Source organism: Nerophis lumbriciformis, linkage group LG11 (genome assembly GCF_033978685.3).
Source record: "Nerophis lumbriciformis linkage group LG11, RoL_Nlum_v2.1, whole genome shotgun sequence".
Taxonomy (NCBI): domain Eukaryota; kingdom Metazoa; phylum Chordata; class Actinopteri; order Syngnathiformes; family Syngnathidae; genus Nerophis; species Nerophis lumbriciformis.
In genome coordinates, this window is record NC_084558.2 from 31496084 (window position 1) to 31516383 (window position 20300).

Consider the following 20300-nt stretch of genomic DNA (forward strand, 5'->3'; position numbering starts at 1 on the left):
TGAAACATTTTGACGGATTTTGAGCGCCGTGTGTAATGTTCTATATTCTCAATGGAACATTTAAAGTTTTAGTGTTGTGTACTGGTGTCATCTTGCAGTCTACACGTATCTCTTATGTTTGACTGCCATCTACTGCTCACACTTATTACACCATGTACCAAATAAAATAGCTTCAAGGTCGGTAAGCACAACTAGAATTATTCTGTACATTAGGCGCACCGGGTTATAAGGCAAACTGTCGATTTTTGAGAAAATGAAAGTATTTTTAAGTGTGCTTTATAGTCCGGAAAATACAATATGTTGACATGAGTCAGCCAATCAGAGAGACTTAAATGTTTTTGCATACTGTTTTTTGGGGGGGTTTTTTCAGTAGACTCTTGACTGTGTATTTCTGTCCCACACCACAGGGTTAAATATCGCCTATCTGAACCCCGCCGCTGTCGGCGCCCATAAGAACTCCAGCTTAGCAGACCGTCAGCGAGAGTACCTGTTGGACATGATCCCACCACGATCCATATCGCAGTCCATCACCGGGCAAAAATGAGCCTGATGGCCCATCAGAAGACGCCTGGCCCCAGGCCCTGTTGTCCTACCCCACGCTAAAGCACTCCGACGCCGGCCAATAATAGCCCCCCTGAAACACCAGGCCCCACCCATTCATCGCATGCAGTGCCTGTCCATGTGCCTACCTTCAACCCACCCATTGAAAAGCCACCAGGTCACGCAAGGACAATAAAATGTCAGCGCATTTCAAATTGAGCCACATGGTGAAATTCTTCTTGGTTGGCATCGTAATTCACTGTTGGTAGCACTTATTATTATTATTATTATTATTATTAGTATTATTATTAACCTTTATTTTTGCTTCCATTACTATTACTCATTATGCTTTTTGAATCGTAGTATTTGTTTTTCTAATGTCATTCTTTGAAGAAAGTGACAGTGGATCATTGTAGGGTCGCTTCAGACCTTTTTTTAACGCTCCACTCCGATTAAAGCTTGGATTGGAGTATAGCTAGTAACAGAAGATCAACAGGGTGCATTCTGCTTACTATGCAACTTTCAAGCTTTGTATGGTATACTAGAGCTTCAAAGTGGAGAAAAGTAATCGGGACATAAGTCATATCCAGTTCAAAAGAGGATAAAGACGTTTCTCCATTTGTGTGAGGGCTCATGAGGACAGAGCATCCTTATCACACCATCGCATGTCGTCAATCCCTGCACCATCACTGCTAGCTGGAAATGACAGAATGGTGCAGTCGTCTCTCGGAAGGAGAATCCTATTGTCATCAAACCTTTTCCATTTGCTTGTCACTCCCCTGTCACGCGTCAGAGTCCCATCAATAACGTAGTGGATGTACACGGGACGCTTGTCAACACTGCAGCCGTTGAGGAGTCGCTGTCAGGATTTGGGATCATTGGGAACTTGTCCAGAATTGAGAGCGAAGAACAAAGTGGATGTGACAACCATCTTCCCAACCACACCACCCTTAACTACCTTTGTTTATGCACAGACTGGACCCCTTCCACCCAGGAGCTCCTTTTCACACCTTCCTGCAAAGGTGGAAGTGCACCCAAACACACCTTCTCACGTTTGGGTTTTTCTGACTCTTGACCCCCGCCGAAACCCCTAAATACTCCTTTTTTTCCTTCTTCTTTATTTTTTTTTCATCATTTTTGCGGCGTCTCTTCTTGAAATGTTGGCGTACCTGAGAGGTATCTGCCATCAGGAGACGATAATAATCAAGAAAGCTAAAAACAAAAAAACTATGTATGGATTATGTATAGATACCTTGCGTCAGACGGAGAAAAGAAAAGATGTGGATTATATCTTTTATGGGAGAGACATGGATCAATCATTGTGTGCATGTTCTGCGCACAAGTTGCCTCACTCCAGAGGAGCACTTTGCATATTTCCAATTGGAAAAAGAAAACAAAAAACTTTTTTCTTTTTTTTTTTCTCAGAAAAAGAATGTTACAATTAAGAGTCTCTTAAGGTCTGGAAGCTGGCTGATGGCCTGTCAGAGAGTCACGGGTTGTCTGGTATACTTCACATTTTACATGTGCTTTTTACCGTGTTCATCTCCAAATGTTGGACCTCATGTTGCATGTCGCTGCTGCCTGCTGAGGCCAGAGAGCAAGGAGTACACTCAAGTATACACTCATGGTCTTTGGACCAAATCATATTCAGAACAAGGAGCTGGTGAGAACCCAGCTACTTCCCCTTTTCCACTGCACGGTATCGTCATGGCTCACTCTGCTCGCGCCTCATTGAACGTATCAGTCAGAGTTGATACACGTCACAACAACAGTTAAGAAAAACAAGAGTCCGCTTTGTTTACCCAACATGTTGCGGTGTTCCACCTCAGTAAAACTGGTAGTAGGCAATATGGGACAGAATGGCTGAACATACTAGAATATTGGGGAACTGTACCAGACAACTTATGACAAGCTCGGATCAATATAGCAGACAACATGGAAACCCGAGGTGTTGGTTCATGCACATTTTTATGGATCTATCTTTCCAAAGATAGATCCATATATGGCACGGTATCTGTTAGGGGTGTACCGATCCGATATTGACATTGGATATTGGTCCGATATCAGCAGAAATCTAGGTATCGCTTGCATCTAAACCTTCCGATATAATGGTATGTGTGCTTAGTTGTTGCTTTGCTAAGTTGTGCACTGCTTACCATATTTAGCTGACTATTAGCCGCACTGGTACATAAGTACACTAACATTTTAGGATAAATAAGATTATTTCATATAACGATACTTGCCGTATCGGACTATAGGCCGCAGATATATACCGGTACGTTGTGAAATGAGATATTTACAGAGAAAGAATTTGTAAATATTTATTTACATACCTTAATTGTTTCCCAACGGTGCCTGTAACAGCAATACAGTAAAATTGCTGGCTCTGTCTGTAAGTGTCCTTAATTGAGGAATGGTGTAGTCTGAAAACTCAATTGTCAATATAGGATCAAATAATTATAGTTACATATTACTTTCAGATAACAACGGCTCCAAGGCAGAAGCATATATTAGAAAGAATCCAGTACCAAACGTGTCCGCATCATTTGATTTACTGTGAAAAGAGCTTAACTTAATGATTTTTTGTGGCCACTAATTGTCACCAGAAGCAATTACCACTCCACTTCAACTTAATTAAAGACAGCGTAAATCCACTCCGGACAATTACTAATAAATAGGTGAGTTTTTTTAATACCTGCCATTGTTCTCTGTTTGAGTAGTTTCACTTGATCAAACCTTTTCTAACATTCCACACTACATAATAAAAGATCCTGCTGATATCGTAAAGGTTCAATATCTGTGTCAGCCAATGGGAAGTCTAAAGGTTGTATCGGGACACCCCTAATCCACGTGTACCCCTACCCTGCCATGAGTGTTGTCCACATGTAGCTTTTTCAGTATTACATATATAAATTCATGATTTTAGAGGCTTAAAAGAATGACGCTGCAGCAAAGTGGAGACTGTGTTGTTCTAATATTCCAGAATCCAGAGCAAAGTCACAGCAATAGAACAAGCTAACATTAGCATGTGTGTTTGTTTTTATCATTTTTATCAGTGAAATGTAACAAAGGAGTATGCTTTGTTGCACCATATGGCTTTGACAGAGCGGGTACTGGAAACAGAAAGGAGTACTTTCCCGTGGAAATGCGAGTGGAGCCATGCGGTGGAAAACAGGGCGTACCTGTCCAGGTTATATACTGTGATTGTTTAAGAGAACAAGCAGACATGTTTTTTTTTAATACAAGTTCATTTTAAAGTGTTCCAATCTGGCTCCCGGCCCGTCAAAAAAGCTCAGCTTGACCCCTCCCCCCTTTTTTTTGTTGATTGCGTGGTCTTCACATTGTTCAAGCAGCAGTCGTTAGTTGGACATCATGGAAATAATAAGCGCTACAAACGGCATCTTTTCCAGTAAAAATGATTGATCTTATTGGAAAGCAATACACACATCTTTGCGTAATTCAAAGCTTCACCGCTATGATAATGTGTCCTTCATAACATAAGTTTCTTTGCACCGCTACACTCATGGCTGGAACACATCTCAATACGGTTGCCCAGAGCGACTTATTTTGCATATATGCGGAAGTATTTAGTATTTCTGGTACCCGCTTTCTGAGATGCCTCCAAAGCCATTGATGTAGGGCCTTTAAGTGCGACACCATCCTTTTCATGGCCACAGCAGCGACAGTAGTTTCCTTGAATGTTCATCATCTAAACATTGAAACCATACCCAAACCATGACTAGTTTTGCTTTGATTATCAATTTGTAATATTTGATCGTTTCGTCCACCCGTACCATCGACCGAATGTCCCTCAGCACGTTGTTGGTTTTGAAATACTGCGACTCTTTGTGTACAATAGCGCTACAATCAGTGTTTAAACTGTGTGTTTATGGTACCTCGGTTTTCGTTAGTAACCTCTTCCAAAAGGTCCAACAAAAGCCGGATCGTACTGTTGGACTTAACACAAGACGTCGTCACTAATGCGTGGTATTCTATGCAGAATAATACACGGGCAAACTGTCACACGCAATATTTGGCCGTACGAAAACCGTGGTAAAACATTTGACAAAAATGATCTGACAAGCGGTAGAAAATGGATGGATGGATGGATCTATGATTCTAGGAAAACTGGGGCGTACAGAAACTGAGGTACCACTGTACAAGGTTGAAGGTCTGTTGGACCGATTTCCGTATGAGATCTAAAGTCTGAAAAAGAGATGTTGAAATGAAGAAGTTCCGATTGGACGCACTTTGTAGACAATGCAGAACTCGTATCGTGAACCGTTTGAAGAACTTTTACAAGTCATACAATACAAAGTACAACACAAGGTTGTCTTTATGGGGATGTGAGTCATGTAGATACAAGTAACAGTATATATTTATATATATATATACCATTCCACTTTTAGGCACATTGGAACTAAAAGGGTGGCACTAGACGCATCATTCTGTTGACTAGTGGACATGGAAGTTGCATACCAAGTATGAACAGAAAAAGCTGGATGTGGTTCATTTGTTGACTTCCATCAGTTTGTACTTAAATATTTACATCATGACATGCTAGCACCATCTCAGTCCCAACACATGCTGCAATGCATTTATTTATTTATACATGCTATTTGTCCCAAACCATACCGTGATGAGCTACACTGAACTGTATCTTTTGATCAAAACACGTTGTTGAAGCACTTTAGCTTGGATTGTGTTGACACACCTTTGATTAAGATGGGTGGGTTTGGTACTCTGGTCCAGAACGGGAAAAAATAGGAGTTGTATTTACTGTGCCTAGCACCTAACCCTAATTGCTTACCCTTAATGTTGTTTACCCTTAACTGCTTACCCCTAACTGGTTACATTCACCCCACACTCTTACCCCTAACCTGTTACGTCTGACTCTAAATGTCCCCAATGCGCCCTAAAACGTGTGTGACCTTAATCAGTTACCTCTAATCCTAACCCCTAACTGGTTACTGCACTTTTAATCCTAACTTCTTACCCCAAATCTTAACTGCTTACCCCTATCTAGTTACCTCTAATGTTAATAGTTTTTTGCTAACCCCTTACCCTCAATAGTTACCCCTATCTGGTCACCTTTACCTTAACTGCTTACCACTAACCAGTTACCTCTAATATTGAATGCTTACCCATTATCAATGACCTTAAACCCTCACTCTGACCCCTAGCGGCTTACCCCAAACCTTAAATGCTTACCCCCATCTAGTTACCTGTAATGTTATTTGTTTACCGTTAACCCATATTCCTAAATAGTTACCACTAACGCTATGCCTTAATAGGTTACCTCTTACCCTAACTGTTTAACCCTAACCGCTTAGTCTAACCCTAAAGGTTCATATATATTTCAAGAAAAGCTTGTCAAATAAACAGGTACTTTTAAAGAGTGCTATTGTTTGCCATTTTAGCACCGGTCCTTCCTTTGGTCCGTGCAATTTATGTATGATCTCACTTGTTGGGTCTACTTACCATGGTTGTTCACCAAACAGGTTGGGTCAAGACCGCTTGAAGATTGGAATCTCGGTCTAATTACAGTTTGGTTCACTTAAGCTCAAACGTGACTCGAGGACAAGTGTTAAAATGTAAGAATTGAGCAATATTGTACAGTACAAATGTTCATATGGGCATACTTTCCTCTACTTTAAATGTTAAATTATTTTTTTTTAGTGGTAACTTAAGTAAAAAAAATTAAAAAATGTATGGTTTGATGCCACTACCTGCAGGGGAAACACATGAATCCAGCAAAAGGCGCTGTCTCACAAATAAATTCACTTTCAACATTTTCAATCAGGAAAATGCTTTGGCACGATGTGATGCCACGCTTTGGAAGTACAATACCATATACAATCGTCCCTCGCCACATCGTTCTTCGAAGTTTGTGCTCTATATTCAATCGCAGATTATTTGAAACATATTTGACATATTGTGGCCTAAATTAAGTTTTTTCAACCGTAACATTAGTTAAATGAACTAAACATATCAGTACCACATAGTAGCCCAAGGATGAGGTTAAACCAATCAGTATTGTGGCCAATGATTAGCTCAGCCATTGCTATATTGGATTAAACAAGTGTAAAAATGACTCTGTAGGTGTTATTTCATGTCTAGAGCGCTCTGATGTTAAAAAAAACAAAACATATTTTGGACGTCAACAGATTTTTTAATGCCAAAGCTATAATAAAAAGTATCGATATTTCGTTTTCCCAAACTCCAGTCGCTACCAGAGTACCAAACTGCAAGTTGACATGGAATAGTTTTCCAGAAATGGAAGTTTAATCAGCCGTGATGTTATGAGAAACTTTTAACATGTATTTTATAAAGCAGCAGAAATCATTTTAATAATGATCTGTGGTACATAATTCATGTTTTTCAATTTATGGCCGACAGACTTGGCTAATAGCTAATAGTGCGTTTGCACTGTTAGCTAATACTAATAGTGTGTTTACTCTTTTAGGTATTAGCTAAGCTGTGTGACGTGTAAACACCACGTCAGTGTCTTGTTACTTTGCATTTGCTCAGGTCAAACGCAGGCTGCAAAAAAAAAGGTGATGACTTGGCGGTATTCGAACCTCATAATTAGCATATATTAGCACATATGCTAACATACTGGGCAGCAATGGTGCATGCTAGCTAGTTTGACGCTGACTGTTTCAGGGTTTTTAACTTGGATTTTGTTTACAAGTAGATTAATGAACAATACTTCGAAATGTTTGCTGTCAAAAATAAATAAATAGGACTTACCCAGAAGCACTTAAGTCACGTAGCCACCTTTCATTTGATCGCAGCTCGCGTTCATGTGCTCGCAGAAGCTAACGCTTTAAGCTAAGCTAAATGGTTTAGAAGATGCTAAAGCTAGATTAAGCTTACTTGATTCTGATGATCGTGCGCCGCAAACACCAGGCACCTACCCACTTTTTCTGTTCCAGTTTTACATCAGGGCAACTCTTTTTCTGCTAGCGTTTACGTTTCGTGTCAGAAAAGCTTTTGTCACAAATCTTTACATCAAGCTAGCGCTTCAGTGTATTTTGTCACGTAAACACGATTGGATCTGCTAAATATCTTATGTAACAAACTGGTTGGTTTAAAAAAAAAAAAAAAAACGTTTTATATCACTCATCTTCATATGTTGCCATCTGTCATAACTTTACAGTCTACCAGCAAAAGGGCCATAATCAATGCATACATTATTTATCTGTTAGTTTTGTATTGTATGAATTTTTGTTTCGTAAAAAAAATGTTGCGGCAAAAAAATGTAACAAAAGTAACATTGATGACATCATGTTCTGCTTCTTTGGACAATGCAAACTAAGTGAAACAGAATCCAGCCAAGTAATGCACTCTATCTTGCCTCACTTGCGACATGACAATAATCAATCCTGCACAAACGCAACAGAATTCTTAACAGTCGACCATTATGGGAGGTATCTAAAGTCATGTCTGATTGACCCGCGGCAATTTACGAGAAAACAATAGATGGCCAAAAAGATTTCGGCGTAAAGCGCAGAAATGTTGGCATGACAAGTATGTTGTGTTACAGTGCTCAATGTCAAGTTTATGACACAGCGCTTAATGCAGCAGTATGTCATCTTATCCAAAATAATAGTTGTAATGCTAAAATATTGTCCATAAATGTGGGGAAAAGCACATTATAGTTTCAAAATAGTATTTTTGGTTTATTGTGTGGGAGAAAATACTAGTTGTTGATTTACAAAATTAATTAAATACACGTTTTTGAAAGACAATTGTGTTAAAGGGGAACTGCACTTATTTGGAATTTTGCTTATCTTTTAAAATCATTATAAAATACATGACATATATACAACTATACTTATATATATATGTATGTATATGTATTGTGTGTGTGTGTGTGTGTGCATATATATAAATACATGACATATTTATATACTGTATATACAGTATATATATACATATGTGTATATATACAAATGTATCTATGTATGTATATATATATATACTGTATATGTATATATATATATATATGTATGTGTATATATATATGTGTGTGTGTGTGTGTGTGTATATATATATATATATATATATGTATGTGTATATATATATATATGTGTGTATATATATATATATATATATATATATATGTATATATGTGTATATGTATATATGTGTGTATATATATATATATGTGTGTGTGTATATATTAATGCATTGTAACTCGTAAATAAAAGTCCGCTTACAACGGAGCCAATGGAATGTCCTCTATTCCGCCCATAAAACCCAATAAATATGGTTAAAGGGATTATACTTTTATAGCACTTTTTTATCTTCAAGGTACTCACGCTTACACACTATTTACACATTCACACACCAAGGGCGGGCCATGGCCCTAACCACGACCCACCAGGAGAAAGCGTGAAGCGTTTTGCTCAAGGACACAACAGACGGTATAGTTTGGTTGGTAGATTGACCGTGCGCAACTTGAGGGTTCCAGGTTCAATCCCCGCTTCCGCCATCCTAGTCACTGCCGTTGTGTCCTTGGGCAAGACACTTTACCCACCTGCTCCCAGTGCCACCCACACTGGTTTAAATGTAACTTAGATATTGGGTTTCATTATGTAAAAGCGCTTTGAGTCACTAGAGAAAAGCGCTATATAAATATAATTCACTTCACTACACGGAACTAGGATGGCAGAAGCTGGGGAACAAACCAGGAACCCTCAAGTTGCTGGCACAGCCGCTCTGCCAACCGAGCCACGTTGTCCCAAATAACCATCCAAAAAGCGCCAACAATACTCCATTTACATTACGTGACTGACGAGTGGTCTGCTGTTTCCTTGCTTCCTTGTTTGTTAAAATGTATCGTAGATCATAAATAATGGCGAGAACCACACGAAGAGACGCTTGTTTCCACCCCCCGTCCCCTTTCCTTCGCGAGGATTATGAGTCATTCTTCATCTAAACGGAAATATAACAAGATTCAGTCGGCATCCTAATGATCGCACACCTCGTACAGTAAGTGATGTTTGATTATGTTTTTTGGCCTTCATGAAGTCAGCAGTGAGTAATAATCAGTGATGTTTGGGGAAAAAAAGCGAACATTGTGATGCATTTTTTAAATTAATGTGCTGCGTATGCTGAAAATCAGCAAAATACTAAACGTTATTATAAATGTGCCTTTTACTACATTACATATATACTTACATCATGTATATACAACCTCAATGGAGGTGTTTGGATGTTTTTGAAGGACTTTATAGGCAGAATAGAGTGACTCTCCTAGGCTCCATTGTAAGCAAACTTTCCTTGGCATTTATTTACTCTTTAGAATGCATAAAAAAAATAAAAACATATGTCTTCTTATCTTACATAAAGATTGTGAATGATTGGCAAAATTCCCCCCCCCCACCCCCAAAAAAATGTCGTTCCCCTTTAAGCAAAGTACATTGGAAGATATCAAAGTGATCCCTGTATCGTTCCATTTTTACTGTTAGCATCAGTATGTTTACATGTTAGCATCAGTCCATGTGCTTGTCTATGGAAAGTGTTTCTCCAGACTGGCAAGATGATGATGATGATGATGATGATGATGCTTGAACAATCCAGGCCGTGAGCGGGTGGCAGCGTTCATGATGACATTCTGAAACTACCTAAAAGAAAAGATGTCAAGTTTCCACGTGGACATCAATTTTTTCTGCTGTGTCTCAAATGGAGTACCTGCTTCAGTACACTTGGTTAAGTAGACGGCGTACTTAGTTCCCGAGTGCACTTACTGGAAACGACTGCTTTCTTCTTCTTCTCTTTATTTTAATTTTTTTTGTGGGTCCGTGTTGAGTGGAAGAAAGGAGTACTTGCACTAAATACTGCAATCTTATTGCACTCACTAAGTTTACTAGAAGTGCACCAATTGAGACACAGCCTTGAGTTTGTTGAAATCAATCAAAAGTCCTTTGATCTAAACATTTTGGGGACATTGGGGGTGACCTTGTACTACCTTTTACCAGCTGAGTCCCAATTCTGGTCCCAAAAAAACAAAAAAAAATACATCTTTCTCGCTGTTTTCCTGCGCACACTTTTTATTTGGATTTCTCTTCCTCATTGTTTTGTTTCGCTGCAGTTTGCAGACCAAAAGTATGGAGTGAGACGAGCTACAGGATACTTGCTAGTAATAACGACTTCTTGTACATACGAGCGTTTTCCTCCCCTGTGCTGAAAAAAGAACTTCAATGGTTGTATATTGTGTAGAAAAGCCAACAAAAAGCCATGAATATTGTGAAGCTTGTCATTTGGTTTTGTGATCACTGTGTATTCTTGTGTAACTAATGTGCAAAATGTTTAGGATTCTCCTTTCTTTTCTTTGCCATCCTTCTTGAAACGGACGCGTGCTTCAAGGTGACGAATGCTTCTCGCTTCAGACTGTCAGTCGTCCGCATGTTTTAGTTTCCCGCAACACTCAAAATGACTTTGTTTCCACTAAAGTGCTTGGAAAGTTGCTTCCGCTCAAAGTAAGAATCCTTTTCAACTTTGCGTCTTTGCAGTTGATGGCATTGGTGCAAAAACATGCTGATGTCAGCACAGGCAACTAACCGGGCGGCCCGCAGCTTCTTTTTTTAGCGGCTCGCTACATATTGTAAAGAAAATTCAAGCATTCTTTCCTATTGTGGACAATCAAAGTTTGCCACCATGCACTAAAATGCCTCACAGTTGGTCATAGTCCATCCGTCTAGTGTCTGGGATTTTAGGTTTAGCCTGCTTAGATCAAAGTCCCCAGCAGGAGTTTGTCAAAATACGACCCCTGATATGGGCCAAGAATGGCCGACTTCCTGTTTGTTTGAGAACATCGAGACTAACTAAAGAAATGTTAATGTGGTTCTCAAACTTATTTCACCAAGTAAAACCTCAGGAAACACTTGGCTCCCCAAGTTCCACCACACTGACCGATATTAAAATACAGTAGCGTGGTAGGCCTAAGTATTCATCAAAAACAAGGCAGATGTTTTTTTCACAAGTATATTTAATACGTTTGACGCACAGTTTGAATATTTAATTAGGTGAGTTTTATAAGTTCGTCGTGTTTGTTATCCTTAAAATGTCAACGCCTGCAAACTTTCTTGACGTCAAGGCTCGGAAATGCACAGAATAATGTCGTATGTTTTAAAAAGAGAAAAAAATTGAAACAAGGAGAAAAAGGTTTTTTTTTTAGCATATTGCATTGTGTTAGTCTTTCTGATTAAATGAAAAATGGCCGATCACTAAAAAAAAAAAGAGACACGCCTACTTTTACAACACATTCTTTTCAAGCAAGACACACTTGAAGTATTTTGGAACAGTGGTTCGGTATGGTGGGAGAGCGGTTAGTGCGTCTGCCTCACAATACGAAGGACCTGAGTAGTCTTGGGTTCAATCCCTTTCTGTGTGGAGTTTGCATGTTCTCCCCGTGACTGTGTGGGTTCCCTACGAGTACTCCCGCTTCCTCCCACCTCCAAAAACATGCACCTGGGGATAGGTTGATTGGCGACACTAAATTGGCCCTAGTGTGTGAATGTTGTCTGTCTATCTGTGTTGGCCCTGTCATGAGGTTGCGACTTGTCCAGGGTGTACCCCGCCTTCCGCCCGATTGTAGCTGAGCTAGGCCCCAGCGCCCCCCGCGACCCCAAAGGGAATAAGCGGTAGAAAATGGATGGATGGATGGGTTCTCAAACTTCTCTCACCGAGTACCAACTCAGAAAACACTTGGCTCTCCAAGTGCCGGACATTAAAATACAGTAGCGTGGTAGGCCCAAGTATTCATTAAAAACAAGGCAGATGTTTTTTTTTAACAAGTATATTTAATACGTTTGACCACTGTGACATTACACACAGTTTGAGTATTTAATCAACTTAGTTTTTGGCACACCACTAGATGAAGCGTGTTTGAGAGTCATTGCTTTAAATATACGGAAATTTGACACTTTTTCATTTGAACCAAAAAATCGTTTTAGTCTAAAGGTGCTAAATATATGCTAATGTGGTTTTGGTGACTCTTATGGCCTCTGGCCAGGGATGTCCGAACCTCTCACGGACAAAAGAAACGTTGCAAGGGATATTTAGAATTGTTTTATATTTGTCTTTGTAAACACAGTAGGAAAAATAATCTAAAATGTGAAGGAATGCATTTGTTGATTATCTAAAACACATACATTTTTAAAAAACGTTTTAATTTTTTGAAACTCAATTATTTTGGTCTAAATATACTTTATTTTTTCAAACACTTTGGCATTATTTATTTAATTTGCAATTGTATTTAAATCATTCTTAAATATCCAAATTCAGTGTTTCCCTTGAATTGTGCGGTTTTATCTTTCTTCCACACTTGAAGTACTGAAATTTGTTTGACAGTTTTACATTACAAAAAACAACCAAAATAAATAAATTTTCCGTCCCAAAAAACAAAAATGGTGCTAAAATACGCTAATGTGGATCTTGGTGACTCCTAAGGCTTCCCACCAGGAGACAAAAGAAATGGGACATTTTCATGTTTTTCATATTTGTGTTTATAAATACAACAGTAAAAAAATGCATCTAAAATGTTAAGTCATACATTTGGATTATTCAAATAAATAAACATTTTCATTTTTTGAAAGTAAAGTAAATGATAGATAACTTTCAATTTATGTCTGTTTTTATCTATAAACACTTTGTTGCATTATGTCTTCAGTTGCAATTTTACTTAAATCATTCTTAGATATCCAAACTAAGTTTTGTTTTTATTTTGTTTACTTTTCAATTGTGTGTGTCTTTTTTTAGGTGACGTTTCTGTTTCATGTCTTTTTTTTAATTTTTTTATATTTGTGTTATTTTTTGACAAAATGTTGGCCAACAAAAGAAGCAGCTGCGGGTCACCAAAGGCTGAGCTTTGGACACGTGTGCTTTAAGAGAACTTGTTTTTGTTGTTACTGACCATCCCTAAATGCCAAGTATGCATGACGCCGCTACCAAAAGTTGCTGACATCAGCAAACCTTCTGCGTTTGAGTACATTTTTTCCTGCCGACGTCAGCATCTTTTTCTCTGCAGTGATATTTGACCCCTAAAAAGTTAGTTTCAAGCAACTTTCAAGCATTTTACGTCCAAACACGTTTAAAACCTGATTATTTTTTTTCTTTTTGCAATGTTGTTTTGCTCCCATCAATCCTGACCTTTTGCACATACTTGATATTTAACGCTCTTCAAAAAACAAAAAAAAAGTCAATGAAAATAATGCTGTTTGAATACTGCCAGTTGATTGACAATTATGCATTGATTGAAAAAAAAAATAAGCTAATTTTGGAGGAAATAACTTTGTAATATTTATCTTGCAAGCTATGTTTAATAAAGGTTCAAACAATTTGCTTCCAAGTGTGACTTGTACTGCACAAAATGACAAAACTGCAACACACACACTTCCTGTCCTAAAGGTGCAGCATCTTAGAAACTGAGGGAAAATAACCACTTTTTATTGTTCAAAGCATCACCTTGAGATGCTGCGTTCACTGCTCTCGCCAATTATTGAATTTATTTATTGAAATGTCCCTAATTGTGCCGCATGATACTTTAATGGCAGCATATTTCTCTGATAAAGTAATAATTATCTAGCTGTATCAGTTGCTTCCACAGAGGGAAATCAATATTTTTAGTTTCAAGAGGAGTGGCGTGATGTCCAACAGTTCCTGAAGGTATCTGCCTTCTCAAAATGGTAAATGGGTTATACTTGTATAGCGCTTTTCTACCTTCAAGGTACTCAAAGCGCTTTGACACTATTTCCACATTCACCCATTCACACACACATTCACACACTGATGGCGGGAGCTGCCAAGGCTTTAACCAGGACCCATCAGGAGCAAGGGTGAAGTGTCTTGCTCAAGGACACAACGGACATGGCAAGGTGGGGATGGAACCAGGAACCCTCAGGTTGCTGGCACGGCCACTCTCCCGACTGCGCCACGCCGTCCCCAATGCCTACTGCGCATGTCATCATGCCTAGACTAAAACTGTTGACTAATTATTCCTTAGTAGTAGTATTAATTAGTAATGATAAATATTACTTAGTAAGTAATATGAAATATTAATATGATAGAATAAAACATCAGTATTTCATAGTGTAAAAACCTGTGTAGTAGGATAAAATCATGAGTAGTATAATGAATACATGGTCTAAGAACACAAATACTGTAGTACAGTTCATGGTTTATAATACAGTGCATCACTTTTTTCACATTTTATGCTACAGCCTTTTTCCAAAATGGAATAAATGAATGTTTGTCCTCAAAATTCTACGCACAATACCCCATAATGACAATGTGACCTTTTTTTTAAATTACATGTTTGCAAATGTATTACGAATAAAAAAGTAAGATATCACATGTACATAAGCATTCACAGCCTTTGCCATGAAGTTCAAAAGTGACTTCAGGTGCACCCTGTTTCAACTGATCATCTCTGAAATGTTCCTACAGATTAATTGGAGTCCACTTGTGGTAAATCCAGTTGGTTGGACCTGATTTGGTAAGGCACACACCTGTCTTTGTATAAGGTCCCACACCTGACTGTGCATGGCAAAGCACCAAATCAAAAATGAAGTCAAAGGACTTGTCTGTAGACCTCCAAGATGTGATCTCGTGGCACAACAGCAAAAATATCTGCTGCTTTGCATGTCCCAATGAGCACAGTGGCCGCCGTCATCCGTAAATAGAAGAAATTCCTAAGGACCTTCCAGAAAGACAACCTTCTATGCAACAAACCACCAATCAGGTATGGTAGAGTGGCCAGACGGAAGCCACTTCTCAGTATAAAGTTTGCCAAAATACACCTGAATGACTCTCAGACTATTAGGAACAAAACCTGTGGTCTGATGAGACAAAGATTGAACTCTTTGGCGTGAATGGCAGACATATTTGGTGGAAACCAGGCCAATACCATCTCTAGAGTGAAGCATGGTGGTGGCAGCATCATGCTGTGGGGATGTTTTCTTGCGGCAGGAGCTGGGAGACTAGTCAGGATAGAGGGAAATATGAATGCAGCAATGTACAGAGACATCCTGGATGAAAACCAACACTTCCCATTCGACCTGATGGAGCTTGAAAGGTGCTGTAAAGAGAAATAAAGTAAATTGTCCAAAGACAGGTGTGCCAATTTTGTGGCATCGTATTCAAAAAGAATTCAGGCTGTAATTTCTGCAAAAGGTGCATCAACAAGCAAATTGAGCAAAGACTGTGAATACTTATGTACATGTGATTTGTAGTTGTTTTTTTATTTCTAATTCATTTGCGAAAAGCTCTAAAAAAAACAACAACAAAAAAACACAAGTAGTACATAGTGTAAAAACACAAGTAGTGTTTGGTGTATAGTACATGTATTATAATGCATGGTGTATAGTACATTTATTATAATACATGGTGTAAAAACATGTGGAGTATTTAGTTTATAGTGTAAAAACACTAGTAGTACATAGTACATTTATTATAATACATGTTGTAAAAACATGTGGAGTACATAGTGTGTAGTACATTTATTATAATACACGGAGTACATAGTGTATAGTAAATTTGTTATAATACGTGGTGTAAAAACATGAGTACATAGTGTGTGCACATTTATTATAATACATGGTGTAAAACATGTTGAGTACATAGTATATAGTACATTTATTATAACACATGGTGTAAAAACACGTGGAGTACATAGTGTGTGTACATTTATTATAATACATGGTGTAATAATACATGGAGTACATAGTGTATAGTACATTTATTATAATACATGGTGTAAAACACGTGGAGTACATAGAGTATAGTACATTTATTATAATACATGGTGTAAAAATACATGGAGTACATAGTGTATAGTACATTTATTATAATACATGGTGTAATAACATATGGAGTATATAGTACATTTATTATAATACATGGTGTAAAACACTTGGAGTACATAGTGTATAGTACATTTATTATAATATATGGAGTACATAATGTATTGTACATGGTGTATAGTACATTTGTTATACTACATGGTGTAAAAACATGTAGAGTACATAGTGTATAGTACATTTATTATAATACACGGAGTACATAGTGTATAGTACATTTATTATAATACATGGAGTACATAGTGTATAGTACATAGTGTATAGTACATTTATTATAACACATGGTGTAATAATACATGAAGTACATAGTGTATTGTACATTTATAACACATGGTGTAATAATACATGGAGTACATAATGTATTGTACATAACCCATGGTGTAATAATACATGGAGTACATAATGTATTGTACATAACCCATGGTGTAATAATACATGGAGTACATAATGTATTGTACATAACCCATGGTGTAATAATACATGGAGTACATAATGTATTGTACATAACCCATGGTGTAATAATACATGGAGTACATAATGTATAGTACATAGTGTATAGTACATTTATTATAACACATGGTGTAATAATACATGAAGTACATAGTGTATTGTACATTTATAACACATGGTGTAATAATACATGGAGTACATAATGTATTGTACATAACCCATGGTGTAATAATACATGGAGTACATAATGTATTGTACATAACCCATGGTGTAATAATACATGGAGTACATAATGTATTGTACATAACCCATGGTGTAATAATACATGGAGTACATAATGTATTGTACATAACCCATGGTGTAATAATACATGGAGTACATAATGTATAGTACATAACACATGGTGTAATAATACATGGAGTACATAATGTATAGTACATAACACATGGTGTAATAATACATGGAGTACATAATGTATAGTACATAACACATGGTGTAATAATACATGAAGTACATAGTGTATTGTACATTTATAACACATGGTGTAATAATACATGGAGTACATAATGTATTGTACATAACCCATGGTGTAATAATACATGGAGTACATAATGTATTGTACATAACCCATGGTGTAATAATACATGGAGTACATAATGTATTGTACATAACCCATGGTGTAATAATACATGGAGTACATAATGTATAGTACATAACACATGGTGTAATAATACATGGAGTACATAGTGTATCACTACATGGTGTTGTCATGTAATGTTTGAATGTGGGTTGAACTTCTTCAGTTTCAGAAGCTGTGAGTCAACATTTTCTACTGAGACGTTGAAATACTATCTCAGTATCCCAAAATACACACGTATATTTATCAGGTATATTCAGTGTAAACTAGGTCAGATGTTGGCGCTCCCAAGTTTAAGCCACACCCTGTCATTACTTGAAAGTACTCATGTTTGTTGTGATGTTTAATGTCTGCATATGATAAATGTACAGTATAATAAGTTACCCATGTGTGACTTGTATTGCAGTACTTTTGAGGTGTGTGAAGTTATGCAAACATTTTAGTGTATTTTATTCCCTTTTTGTTTGTTTTGTGAGTGTTGGAGCGTTCCTGCATGAGTCGTCAGCCTGCAGGTGAACGTGTTGCGACTCTTCTTGCTGGAATTTGGACTCACCCTGAGTACCTGCAGTACTTCCTGGGTGCCAGATGCAGTACTGTCCTGCTGCTGCTTCTTCTGTGTTTTATTTTTAAATTTTTTTGAAATGCTCAATGTCCTATCTCTGTCACGTAACGTTTGTTGTGGCCTCATTTGGTCTTAAGGGCGGTGAACATTGCCAACTTGCCAGATGAAAACATTGCGTAAGAGTGTTTGGGAAGTGTGTCTGCTTCTGAGAAAACCATCACTGCATAACAACAGTGACAAGAGGAGGAACGCTCACTTGTTTACCCTCAGGTGGGCGTCAAGGACGAAGACGCTTACTGTAGCTGCACATTTATGGACATGCTGCACGTGTAAAAATAAACGTACTGCACATGTAAAAATAAACACACGGCACATGTAAAACAATACAACAACTGTACATTTACAAAGTGTGTGAAAATAAACAGACCAGAGTTTCAGTAATGGATACCTGTGGATATTCACAATCCAAAAATTTTCGACATCACCACAGAAATAAATAAAAAAATAAACTCAACCAATGCACTTTAAAATTCACTGCAATATTTAAAATTGTTTCCAATGGTCAAGTATTTATTTCCATGTTATGTTTTTGCACAGAATTCAAATTGCAGTACCAGCTGCCAGGAGGTGAGTACACGTACAGTAGGGGTGTGGGAAAAAATCGATTCGAATTCGAATCGCGATTCTCACGATGTGCGATTCAGAATCGATTCTCATTTTTTTTAATTATTATTATTTTAATTTTATTTTATTTATTCATTTTTTTAATTTTTTTTAAATGAATCAATCCAACAAAACAATACACAGCAATACCATAACAATGCAATCCAATTCCAAAACCAACAACACTCAGAACTGCAATAAACAGAGCAATTGAGAGGAAACACAGAACAATCCAAAAGTAGTGAAACAAAAATGAATATTATCAACAACAGTATCAATATTAGTTACAATTTCAACATAGCAGTGATTAAAAATCCCTCATTGACATTATCATTAGACATTTATAAAAAATAAATAAAAAAGAACAATAGTGTCACAGTGGCTTACACTTGCATAGCATCTCATAAGCTTGACAACACACGGTGTCCAATATTTTCACAAAGATAAAATAAGTCATATTTTTGGTTCATTTAATAGTTAAAACAAATTTACATTATTGCAATCAGTTGATAAAACATTGTCCTTTAAAATTATAAAAGTTTTTTACAAAAATCTACTACTCTGCTTGCATGTCAGCCAGGGGCGGATTAAGAAATTTTGGCCCCCTGGGCCTGACATGGTCTTGGCCCCTCAACCCCGCACGTGCACGCGCACACACACGCACGCACTATGCAAGAAATACTGTATACTGTGAACAGACATGCACACTGTACTGTACAGAAGAGTGCACATACTGCACACACACTATTAGGTATACCACACAGACAAGCACAGGTTTCACACAGACACAGGTAGGGGGAGGGGATAAAAGGCCTAAAAATAAAAATTTTGGAAAATGATTACGCCCACTTCAGTGATGGTGCATTGGGTCATTTGAGAGATATTATGTATTGGAAGTTGGTACCTATCATGAAATAAACCCCCCACCCCACCCAAAAAACTAAATTGGACATGATTTTTGCCCCCTTTTCCTCCCTTCTATCATTAAAAATAAAATAATATCTTAGGAAAACACTTTGGCATAACGGCAGCTGTGCAGCAAATTGAGGCTCAAAGTCTGTATCTATTTTGTGGGAAAGCTTGAGGAGGAGAAGGAGAAAGGTAAAATGATAACACATGCATCGGAGAGCACCACAAAGAAAGGTGTAGGCCAGTTCATGGTACAAGGGCTGCATGCAGGTCAAGATAACCCATTTCCTCTGCCTGTCTTACCCATTCACCGAGAGACCACTGAGGACATAGAAATGCAAGTGGATATGGGGTTCGAAATACTGGCGTCGGTCAGAGGAGTCAATGTGGAGGATGTTTATAAACTTGTAGATGCACATATGACTGACAGCACAGAGCACAACAAAGGCTTTTCAAAGCTGTTGGCAGAGATGAACAACTTGGAAAAACCAGCAGGGCAGATCTTTTGTGGCACGTACCACACTACACTGGGCTTCAGCAGTGCCATGAATAAAGTGATGCGGTTGGCGGAGGCCGATATGAAGATGGAGCAAGTGCTACAGAGTTTCATGGTGGATCTGGATGTAGACAGCAAGAATGCTATAGTGGCTGGACAGGCACTGGACATGTC

At 37.9% G+C, this 20300-nt stretch overlaps 1 protein-coding gene across 1 annotated transcript in view; it reads left to right on the forward strand.

The window, feature by feature from the left end:
* gatad2b (GATA zinc finger domain containing 2B) overlaps nucleotides 1-8437 on the forward strand; it is a 135022-nt gene extending 126585 nt beyond the window's left edge. Inside the window, exon 11 of the mRNA XM_061966809.1 lies at nucleotides 408-8437. Coding sequence (XP_061822793.1) covers nucleotides 408-544 — 137 coding nt within the window. The 3' untranslated portion in view covers nucleotides 545-8437. The remainder of the gene's footprint in view (nucleotides 1-407) is intronic.
* The last annotated feature ends 11863 nt before the right edge of the window (nucleotides 8438-20300 follow it).